Genomic DNA, 11,473 nt, shown 5'->3' with positions numbered 1-11,473 from the left:
TGATTGATGTGCCCTCTGGACGGATGGACGAGTCCCCAAAAGAAGAGGAATTAGAGGGGTTTTATTAATTGATGATGGCAGTCCGGGTGATGGCATCTCTACCGATGACAACATTTGCTGCAGGTCAGGCCCAGACAGCATCCCAAAAACGCTAAACCCGAAAGGCTTTTAATTTCTGTGTTGTTGAAATCATAAATCAAAAGCGGGGATCGGATTCAGGTGGAGCCTGAAAGAGGTAGACAAGTGGTTTTGGCTCTGCATCTGCGATAGCCGAACATTTTGTATCTGCCAGATCGCCTGGCTAATCGGAGGCACACACACATCCGTACACTCACTGAGTATCTGAGTATCTGGTTGCGTTCGCTGAGCATCGGCATAAATTACACAAATTGCATTTCCATGTCCAGAACTCTGATGGATCATCGCCCGCGTCGCCATCGCTTTCCATCGCTGCTCATCAGCATAATCGTTAAAATAACAGCGCAATGCACTTCGATGGCGATACTCGTGAGTGGCTACCGCGTTTGGTTTCGAGTGGTCCAATCGTCCCCATCCCATCCCATCCGAAACCGTCCCATCCCATCGCAACCCATCCATCCATCGGACCCAGAAGTCTATGCCCCAGAGGGTCCAGCGCAAATGGAATAAAAAACACACTCCGAAATGTTTGGGGCGCCGCGGCCGATGGCATCTCGCATCCAGTTGGCTTGTTTATTGTGTCGGGGCTGAATTCGGAGGCATGTTTAAACAGCGAAATGAACTTGTGGATAAACACCATTATGGTTATTTGGCATCCACTTTGGGTCGCCGCAGCCACCGATGTTTGTCGCCCTAAAGGGTATGCCCCTGCCCACTGCCACCGCGCTTGCTGCATCTTGGTGGGACAATCTCATGGCAAAGTCCATGTTTGAGCTTGATTTAGTTATTTAATGCGGCATTGACGTAAGTGCACTTCCCGACTCAAGTTCGAGGCTCAAGATCAATCTCCCATGTGATTCCGTGGGCGACTGGCAAGGACAATGCCAAGATGCACTTCACGACTTGGGACTTGGTCTGATGAGATGGTAATTGACAGAGGAACTCCATGATTTTCTAAGAGAAGGAAGGAGCTTTCCTCTTACACTACAGAAACTTTTAATGAGTTCTTGAATGGTCAGTTATATTTGATAGTATCATTTATCATTTATGATTCTTATATTTATGTGCGACTTATAAAAAATGAAATTCGGTGGGTGTATGGTATAATATAATATATATAAAATATGATTTTTTAAGAATTTTAGATTATAAAAGCCGGATTAATCTTTGTTCAGTTATAATAATGTGCCACTAAGTAAGAAAATCACAAATTTCATGTTTAATCACCTTAAATAACGAAAGTATTACAATTTTTGTACTCCAAATATATATATAAAAATAGTTTTCACATTTTGAAGTTTTGATGGCGAAGGTTGTTTTAAAGGAAAAGTATAACCGTGTGAAAAAATATCTTAAGCCGGTAATCTCAACGGGCAACATCTTAAGCTGTAAAATTTCACCGATTTTCTTAGAAACTTTTAACGATTTTAATAGCACGTGGGTTAGATGTATTATGGCCATAATAAAACAACTTTCTTTGAATGGAGTTCTCATCTATCTTATGTGTCCTTCAAATGTCACTCAATGAATATGTTTATCTGAAAGATACTTCTTAATGGATCTAAGAACTCGGCAGGCTTTTAACCTTAGGGAAAAAAACGCATTACGGCTCAATTGAAACATAATGGCCTAGCATTAAGAATATTCAGGGACCTGCTAAGACCTTCGGCTGACCTTGAGGATAAGCGAAATGAGTTTATTATCAGCGCACGCCTTGCATTCGCCTTCGGGCTCGATTCTGCGCATGCGCGGCGCGTGGTAGGTCGAAAAACACTTATTATCCTGCAGGACCTCAATTATGATTCAAGGTTGCTGTCCTGAAGGCATTGTGCAATTGGACCTTGACTTGGCCCCGAAGGACAAGCAACCCATTCGGAGTGCCGGCTAATTATGCACTAGGTCCTTGGACTTGGGTCCCGGATCGTGGCTAATGGTCTGTGTATCCTTGGCCGTTCGCGTGTGTGTCCAGAGCTGACAAAAGTCGCCATTGTTTGACGTTAATTGCACTTTTCCAACCGAGTGCGTGTCCTTGCTGTTGCCCCGCTGTCCCGGGGATAAGTCAAATTAATGTTTCACCCAAGGACATTTTGGCCAGGACTTTGTGCATCCTCCGGGAATTGGTGTGAAAACTGACAGCGTGTGTGTGCGCGCCTTGTCGTTTCCTGGAATGTCCTTGAGCCATATCGCTCATATTGCTGTGCAAAAAAAAACAAGGGATCCAGGAACAACAGAGCGAAAAGGGACGAGTGCCTGCTGCGAGTTTATATTAGATAAAAATTTAATTTCGCCTCGGTTCATGTGTTTGTGTTGGGTGCTTAGGACTCAATGCGTGTCCTTGGTGTGAACTGTCAATAACCGAAGTTGGGAGTTAGGAATCCGGCACATTCTCCCCGGGTTGTTGTAAAAATGCAATTATGAGTGTATTATGGTCGCCTTTGTGATTACTCTAAACACTCGTCCTTTGTCCGTTTGTTTGGCATCCCATATTCCCATATCCCAGGCAAATCTCCCATTCCTGTACAGCCCGCATCCATACATACGTTCCTCTATCTGGGCAATCTGGCTGCAGCTTTGCAGTTGTCATCCAACATTCAGCATGCATCCACTCGATACTTCATGCTGGTCGATGGCTAATAAATTATCCACCTATTATCCTTGCCGAGCAAATTTCCCCTTTGTCCAAGAAATTGGCTTCGTGTGTGTCTTGTTATCGGGCAAACCTGCATTTCGATGACTTTTCTAATTCCCCAACTCCAGGTGTGAAAATCACCTTTGGTGCATTATAATTGCGAATGGCCAAATGCGTTGCAATGACTTTTAGAAAATGGGGTTTTATTCAAGCTGGTATACCATTCTAAGAAAATATTATCGTGACTATTTGAGAATAGTATATGATTTCAGAGGGATTTGTTGAAAATTTCAGTTAACTTAAAAAAAGGTGGATACTCCGAATGATTTTTTTCGGGTCAGTTCAGATTTACCAAAGATTTTGACATTAAAATTGGCCAAACACTTATTTGTATGCCGCTACTCGTTAAAAAGATTAAAATATAATGACAACAGGGGTTAATTTAAATGCTAATCATAAAACAACAATGTTATAACCTTTAACAAATGCCTGTATTTATATGTGCAGTTCATCTTGACTCTTTTTTAATTCCAAACTACTTATCCTTTTGTGCACTATTTGCCTTCCTCCCTTGATTGGATGAATAGTACCCCAACCCTTTTGGTTAACCACGTTCGATGCAACCACAAATTCTCCGGGAAACACCTACTAACTTGACCTGCACAATTGCCAGTGCGACAGTTCCGCACTAAATCAACCCTCTGGGCAAACAAAAAACCTCGATACATCGATAGTGATACTGGGCAAATATACCAGGATATATCATCGTGGTCACCCCTCAACTGTACACAAAGTGTGCGCAAACAAACTCAACCCCTCGGCCTCGTCGGCACCCTCGTACCCCCCACTTCCCACCCCCAAAACCCTCTCGACTGCACTTGAACTGTGTGCAACATATGCAGTTGATGTTTTTTACCAGACTGCAATATTTTATTATTCTCTTTTTTCGCTCTGCTTTGTTCAACCCCTCTGGATACAAAAATATCTAAATTATGAACTATGACAAATATTATATTACCAACAGGATGGAAGGGAGCACGCCTTCTTTTGGGTGATTAATCATTGTGGTAAATTGTGAAAAAAATAAACCAAAATAGCAGAGGCGAAGGAAGGATGACAAAAACGCTGCATTTTGTTGGCCATTTTGTTAAACTTTTATAGGGAGGGAGAGAGGAGGAGAAACTGCAGCCGGGCCATGAACAATTTATTGCTTTAAGCCGATTACGGAGTAGTCCTCCTATCGCTGTCAGTCCCTTTCCGCGCTATATAGTATATTCCCCGATGTCCGCTAAGTAGGCAACTCTCGCTGCCGTCGACACCGCTCAAAGTGGTCACATTAAGTAAGCTTAGGTCTTAGCACTATTTTTTTCAACCAGCTCTGCGTCCCGAGGGCTTCTGGTGCGAATGATGAAGGGTTAAGGCAATTAAAATTGAAATCACTCGGTCAGCTTTACTTTGATTTGTTGACTGGAGTTAATTACTGCTTAAATGGACTTAGTCGCACTCAACTGGTTGCAGTGATTTGGTGGGCATCGGATATTGTTTAAGGTATTGGGTTTCAACAGACTTCTGATTTTGTACACGATTGTAACGTTCTTATACTTTAAAATTAAATTCATTTGAATTTAAATATGCGTTTTAAAGAAGAATTTATGATATCTGGTTTAACTATAACTCATGAAATGAGAAACGTTTAATGTATGAGGAAAAAGAGGGAATTTCCATAAGATAGTGTCAAATCTTCCTACACTTACAATATTCACTGGGCGAAAAAAGACTCATACTACTATGCTCCTCAAGAAAGCCTCTGTTAGCTTGTTGTTTTAAATATAAAATATCTTTATATAAAATGTATAATAATATAAGATAAAGAAAAACATTTTTTCTTTTATTCAAACAGTATGAGAAATTTTACATGCAATTTAATTTAATGGAATAACTTCGGACTTCCTTTAATGTTATTTTCCCATAGCAGTTGAAACATGACCCATTGCACATTAGTTTCTAGAATTATTGCTACCCATAAATACTCTAATCTCTATGACACACATTATGCGACAGAAGCGATCCAATTTATGTACAGGAAATGCTGGACAAATCGAAATCGAGCTGGCTCATTGAACGCAACTGGCCAGCTGACATTGCAGGACAGTCCACCCTCATAAGGTAGCTTGATAATGATCTGTTATTGGGAAATGTCTTTAGCAGAATAATTGCAAATGCTCTAGAATTGACAGGGTCAATGCATTTCGTACTTGATGCACTTGAAAATGTAGGCCAACTGGACTTTTCACTCTATGCGGGACACAAAAGGATATAATCGTCGATGGCGAGTGGAAAATTATTAAAGTGCATCCGAACATAAATCTAGTTTGACGCATGCGTTGAGGGAAATGGGTTTTCCATAACTGCGCAACGGCAGCTGCCACTGTTTGGCACACCCTAAGGAAATTTTTGAAGGGGAGGGGAAAAAACCACCCTGATCCCAGCTTAGGGTTATGGTTAGCACCCCAGCATCATCATTATCCTGATCGAACGCAAATGTGTTAATTCTTCCCCTGCAGACTCTCCCCCTTTCTACAACTCTTATCAATCTGCCACTCGACTCCGGGCTGTATGCAACATTTGTTCACCACATGCCAACCGTAGAAAGAGCTGTCCTTTCCCTTTGCAACTTGTAATTTATGCCCGAGAGCATCCATTATGAAAACATCAACACACATTGTGCAAATCAAGCAATTATCGCAGGAAATATTCAACATAATTATCGGGCGTTAGAGGATTTCCATAGGATAGTCGTCCTACGGGGTTCTGGTTATAGGAAAAAGGCACGCGATGGGCTTAGATTGTTATGTGAAAATCTACTTCCCTAATGGCTGTCACAGAGGGGTATCTGGTGTGCTTAAATCCATTACAGATCACTTAGGCCCTATCATAAGTTTTTCAAATCAAGATGCGATAAACAGGAGTCGCATTATACACTTCATAGTTTAGAAAATTAAAGTACTTCAAAAATTAAAGGGAGGATTTGGAAAATACAATTAAATAATGTTCATTGGATTGAAGCCATTGATCAATTGATTTTAATAAAATGTTTTGGAAGAGATTTTCTCAACTGAAAATATTCTAAACATGGTAATAAAATTTTATCATATATTTTTAAAGGAAAAGTTTTGAAATACTTTTTTTTTACACAAAATGTTTTGTATACCTGTCAATTTCGAAAGATAATAAAATGACATCATCTTTTTCAAAAATGTAAATATACAGAAGTAGTTTAAAGCCATAGTAGCTTTAAGAATAGGAATCTAAAATATTAAGTTTCTCCTAAATTGAACTTCATGGCCAAATGACCATTCATTTCGTTTTCCACATAAAGACTCTTTGTTCGTGTCAGAAATTCAATTTCGCATCTTGTCAATTTGCTCATTTGAATGCCCAAAAAGGTGTGATTAATGTCCCCTAAAAATGGAATAAAAACAAGCAGGATTTTCTTTTGATGTTTCGCAGACGGCGGCGGTCAAATGTCACAACACCTACGCCAGAAAATGCAGAGTAAACAAAGCAGGTTGTGTTTCTCTTTGGGGGCATTCAATTTGGCACCGACAGGAGCTGGCTTTTGTGAATGCAAAATACATGACAGTTAAATGAAAAGAAAATAACATTTTCCCAGCACACACGAGAGGGAATCTTGTGCTGATTTTGACAACTTAAGTGTGGAGGAGTCGGAGGACTGAAACTCGAGGAGTTCTACCACATATCTCGAGCACACGAAACGTGGCCACATTTTTCTTTGGGACTACGTTTCCGTTTCTGTGTTTTTGTGTGAATATTTGTGTTTATTTAGATTTCGTGCCTGGCAATTGGCTTTGGCCACCCGAAGGTTATCCTTTGCGGATCAAAGTTGAAATTTATACATACAAATGTCACACCTCTCAAGGATTATGTATAACAAAGCAGAAAAAAGGAGCCGAAAAACAAAACAAATTTCTGCATACTTCGCCATTGACTTTGCCCGGGATATGTGTCATATCCACACCGCCGGCATTCCCAAATACAAATTGTTAAAAAGATTATGTCGTGCCAGAGGAAAAACGAGTGGAAAATTTGTTTTCTTTTTGCGCTCTTTGGCATCCGTTCATTGTGGCCGCCTCTTCCTGGTCCTTAAGGTTCCCCTATTTTGTTTGGCAACAGCTTTCAATGCCATGTTCCCTGGCATGTTTTGACTTCGGGTTGTTTCTCCTCTGTTGTTGGCGTTGTTTGTGGTGAATATTACGACATGTTACATTTTATGTGTTTGCCCCCCAACCAGCCGAGCTTCCATCTAAAAAAAGTGGGCTTCAGCGGACGATATCATGCCTGGGATAAAATGTGGCAAACACACGAGTCGGGCTACATCATCTAATCTTACTTTCTTTCTTGTGAATGCTAGATTTTTTGGTAGGTTAAGGCCTTGCTTCTTTAAAGGTATGACAAACTCTTCAAAATACTTATTTAGATGTGCCAGAGATTATAATTTTGTATGATGGGATATGTTGTTACATGCAATCTTGAAGATAAGTAGGTAAACCTATATTTTATTCAATAATGTAAAAGCAGTATAAATGGTGATGGTATTCTATTAGGTGTTAAGACATTACAATGTATTATTGTTGTACATATTCCAATACTTTTTATTCCACAAAATTTAAGAATAGCTCTTTACACACCGATATTTGGAGCTATTTTACGTAGATATTGTTTTAAAAACTAAATACAAAAATTAAAACCTATAAGGAACTTTAATTGGTATTGTCCTCGTTCAAGATCTTCTTCTCCTGCGGGGCCGATATTAACAGGACCTTTGACTCAGCCACGTTGCCAGATTCGTTTTTCTGTAATATGGGGTACAATTTTGGATTATAATTAGTAAGCAAGTTACCAACAAAGTTAGACAAAGTAATTTAAGCGGACAGTTTAAATCACAGATCGGAGTTTTTAAGCATTCTTTAGTGGGACATCTTAGTTGAACTCACTTGGACCTCGCCATCAGCCCACTTGGAGATCACTGGAAGCAGCTTTATTACAGCAAAGGCGGCAAAGATACCGAGTGTGAGTCCACTGCTGTAGTAATCATCTTCCATGATACCAAGAGATAGTCCGCTGTGCTCGTGCCCTCTGGCGCAGAAGTCCCCGGAACAGACGTAGGCTAACACTCCGATGCCCACGGGTCCTTTGAGCCAATCCTCGGGCAGAAAGCAGAGGCGATCCTTTCTGAGATTTCCAGGCCTTGGGAGCTTGATGGCTCCTCGGGCGGAAAGGGTGGAGGCCGAACGATAGGCGGCCACAGCCAAAGGACGAAGAGCTGTAGGACCAGGAATCTCAATTAATCTTACTCATATTTGGTTTTCATTTGCGGAAAGTTTGTTTATAAAGTGTTGCTCGTTGACTTTACGCGGTTTTTATTTTACCTGGTCTTGAGAACATTTTTCGAAAAACTGCGACAAATTTGTTTTGTTAAATTTCCCTAAAGTTGCTAGTATATATCTGTATGAATTGTAGAATACCAATTTTGGAAATGAAAGTAAAGGAAAGGACTGCACTGATGGGGTGTATACAAACTATATAAATAAATATTCATCTACAAAAATAGTTAGTCTTTTATTTAAAATTATAATTTTTGTATGTTTTGAGTTCTTTAAATGTTTTAAGCATATACATACTAGTTAGCCAGTCTACATTTGATCTTAATTTACTAGTTTCTATAAAAGAATTAATATTTTCCTTTAATTAACCGAGGTCTTTGTCAGCGTCGTTGTCCATGCCAAACTAAACACCAACTTTCGGAAAGAAACTGGCCTAGTTTTTGTCGCAAAAATGGAGGGGGACTAAGCCCAAAAGATATCCCAAAGATATACACTTCACACAATGAGAGAGGGTGGCGGGATTTTGTCGCTAAGCAAACGGGGCTGGAAATATAACTATCCCAGTACTATGGCTAATTATGTGTATTTTAAGTTTTTGGCCATGCTCACTAGTTGGAATAAACGGAACGGGACGAGTTGGGAGGCTCACTTTGCGCACAATGCGACAACGTTGAGTTGCATAATTAAAAACTTTACATTCTTCTATTTAAGTTGCCGAGCGCAAAGAAAAGATACAAAATTATGTACCCTTACTACATTTTCCGCCGATTCCATCTTCCTTTTTGCTAAGCAAATAATTGAGAGGGGTGGCGAAGGGGAAAAGTTGGCTCAGTGGGGAAAACATCTTTAAGTTGGCCAAGGCAAATAATAGCGAACAGAGGCTGGGCGGAGGCCACAAAGGACCTTTTAACGCTGCTGCAGAGCACAAATGCAGGAAACAGGATATTGGATCATTTAGCATTAAGGCGGCGTCGCCTACCGACCCAGTCACACCCCCGTTCTTCCGTATTTCCCCGATTCCATCCCTTGGTCCTGTTTCAATGCGAAACAAGTTAAGCGCAGCGCGAACAATAAAAAGGGAGCAGGATCCAAGGAACCGAGGAGCAGCAGCGAAGGACAAGGACGAAACGCGTTACGCTTTAATAACTTGCCGCAGGATTAAGTCCTGTGCAATGAGATGATAATGCGCCGTGGCTTTCGCAGCGGGCATTCCCCCTTGCCGCCTTTGTAGGCTCCTTGTTTGCGGCTTGTGACTCTCTGAGGATAATGTTGATTATGCTTGGGCGTATCATAAAAGTGTAACCATCACCCAATCTTCGTGGCAGCCCCTCCTGCAAAACCATCGAGCAAAACAAATTATATTACAAAATGATTCTCCCGCTTCCATCACTCCTGCATTGCATATTAAGATCCCACCAGAAGCTTCCTTCTGACTTGGTTGTCTGGGCGCTCGCTTGCCTGAGGCTTCAGCGTGAATTTATTGTCCAATAACGGGAATTCTGGAATTTTGTGGCAAATTTGGGGACATATGTGATCTATAACTTGTATTGATTTGACTTCTTGATGACACATTTTCATCAAAGTCGTTTTATTTGGTACAGTTCGTTTTAAAACATTTCGCTTGTGTATCCTTTATATACACACTTTTCAAGACAAATGTAAAATATTTCCCGGAATATTTTCTTTTTATAATAGAATAGTTAGAAAAAATCGTCTCTAAAATCTATATTTTTTTCGTCCTTACTTCGAAAACGCTTCATTTTAAAAAAAGAGCTGAAGAGCACTTTCTTCTTGATTTTAAGAACGGTTCTTCTTAATTTTGTTGGGTGTATGATTTGGACTTTAGATTAAGAACTATTCTCTTTTGAAGTGAATCCGATGTTTTAAGAATAGGGATTTACGACTTTATTGCACATTCTGCCTAAATTTTGAATTTCGCTCTCAATAAGATCGCCGGGCTTCAAGAAGCACGACGGTTGGCGATAGGCGCCCGCTCCGGCGGGCGTGCCCGTGAGTATGATGTCGCCCGGACAGAGAGTCAAGTAGTGGGATAGGCGGTGAATAAGGAAGTCGATCTTGAATATCATATTGCGGGTGTTGCCCGTCTGGCGCTCCTCCCCATTGACGATCGTCTTGATCCACAGGTTATTGATGTCGGGCACATGACAGCGGTGAACGATCGTGGGTCCCAAAGGAAGGAATGTATCCATTGAGTGACCGCCGAGCAAGGCGTTCCAATCACGAGCCACGATGTCCTGGACCACCATGAATCCGAACACGTGATTCAGGGCTTCTTTGGTCGAGACCTCCCGGCATTTTTTGCCCATGACCACGGCCAACTGGCAGCCATAGTCAATGTGTTTGACCAAACTGTGGGCCTTGATGTTGTCCAAGGCGCCGGTGATCGAGGTGGCGAACTTGACATGGAAGCTCGGTTCCCTGGGTATGGAGATGTGCTGCTCATCGCAGTTGTCCACGTAGTTGCAGTCGATGCCGATGATCTTGCCGGGTGATTCGATGGGCGGCAGCAGGCGCAGATCCACGGCGTCCACATCCTCGACCGTCATGTATTGCACGCTATCCAGCAGGCTGACCATGCAGTACCTCTGCTGGATGAAGTCCATCATATTGGAAGCCGCACAGGTGACGCTCGACAGCTCCACCATCTTGTTGCCATCCTCGGAGACCATGCCCAATCGCTTCAGGTGCTCATTGGCCCGCCGGTACTGCATGAACCTGCACTTGGGCAGCACCTGTTCAGTGGGCTTGATGGCCACCAGTGCGGTGGTTGGGTGGTTCGTCTGGAGCTGCCGGAAAATGTGGTGCTGCAGGTGCTTCTGCGCGTGACGATCGGCACGCGGAAGACACCACTTGGGTAAGTAAGTGCGAAGGAGGTGCATTAGAGCACTCATCTTGTTTTACTGGATCCTGCTCGAATTGGCTTGTAAATTGGGTTTTTGGTATAATTTTGAGTGAATCCGACTCTTAATAATTTTGAGAGTTCCTCTATTTCAGTATAAAAGTCGTGTGTTATAAACTTATTGTACAAAACGTTTCAGTGTACTTAGATATTTGACGTTTTTTAAACTCTGGAGCAGCCTACTTAATCTTTATGTTCTGGGGTAATACCTCCTCAATTGTATAATATTTTTTCGTAATATTTCAAGACTTCAGTATATCAAATTACGTGTTTTTTTCATAACATCAAGAACGGTTTTTCTCAAATAAGTGAGAAGACGAATTCTCAAAGTTACATTATTTAATCTTAACTGTTTTTATTTCCTTGTTTATTTGGGTGTAG

The 11,473-nt window shown here is 41.4% G+C and overlaps 2 protein-coding genes across 2 annotated transcripts; both read right to left on the bottom strand.

The window, feature by feature from the left end:
• Positions 1-7,460: 7,460 nt before the first annotated feature.
• Positions 7,461-8,349, bottom strand: LOC108006155 (ATP synthase subunit b, mitochondrial). The gene is made up of 3 exons (XM_017069607.4): positions 8,218-8,349; positions 7,783-8,111; positions 7,461-7,641 (listed from the first exon to the last, which is right to left on the bottom strand). Exons 1-3 carry the CDS (start codon positions 8,231-8,233, stop codon positions 7,549-7,551), a joined length of 438 nt encoding a protein of 145 aa, XP_016925096.4. The 5' UTR covers positions 8,234-8,349; the 3' UTR covers positions 7,461-7,548.
• A 1,704-nt stretch (positions 8,350-10,053) lies between these two features.
• Positions 10,054-11,206, bottom strand: LOC108006152 (oxaloacetate tautomerase FAHD2A, mitochondrial). The gene has a single exon (XM_017069605.4). It carries the CDS (start codon positions 11,082-11,084, stop codon positions 10,056-10,058), a length of 1,029 nt encoding a protein of 342 aa, XP_016925094.4. The 5' UTR covers positions 11,085-11,206; the 3' UTR covers positions 10,054-10,055.
• Positions 11,207-11,473: the final 267 nt, after the last annotated feature.

This window comes from Drosophila suzukii, chromosome 3, assembly GCF_043229965.1.
Source record: "Drosophila suzukii chromosome 3, CBGP_Dsuzu_IsoJpt1.0, whole genome shotgun sequence".
NCBI classification, from domain to species: domain Eukaryota; kingdom Metazoa; phylum Arthropoda; class Insecta; order Diptera; family Drosophilidae; genus Drosophila; species Drosophila suzukii.
This window is presented reverse-complemented; position numbering and strand designations above follow the sequence as displayed.

What these genes read in the sequence shown, in the direction of transcription:
- LOC108006155 (XM_017069607.4), bottom strand. An exon ending in GGGCTGATGGCGAGGTCCAA is followed by an intron (nt 7,642 to 7,782) that starts GTGAGTTCAACT and finishes CCCATATTACAG; the next exon opens with AAAAACGAATCTGGCAACGT.
- LOC108006152 (XM_017069605.4), bottom strand. Translation starts at nt 11,084, where the DNA reads ATGAGTGCTCTAATGCACCTCCTTCGCACTTACTTACCCAAGTGGTGT.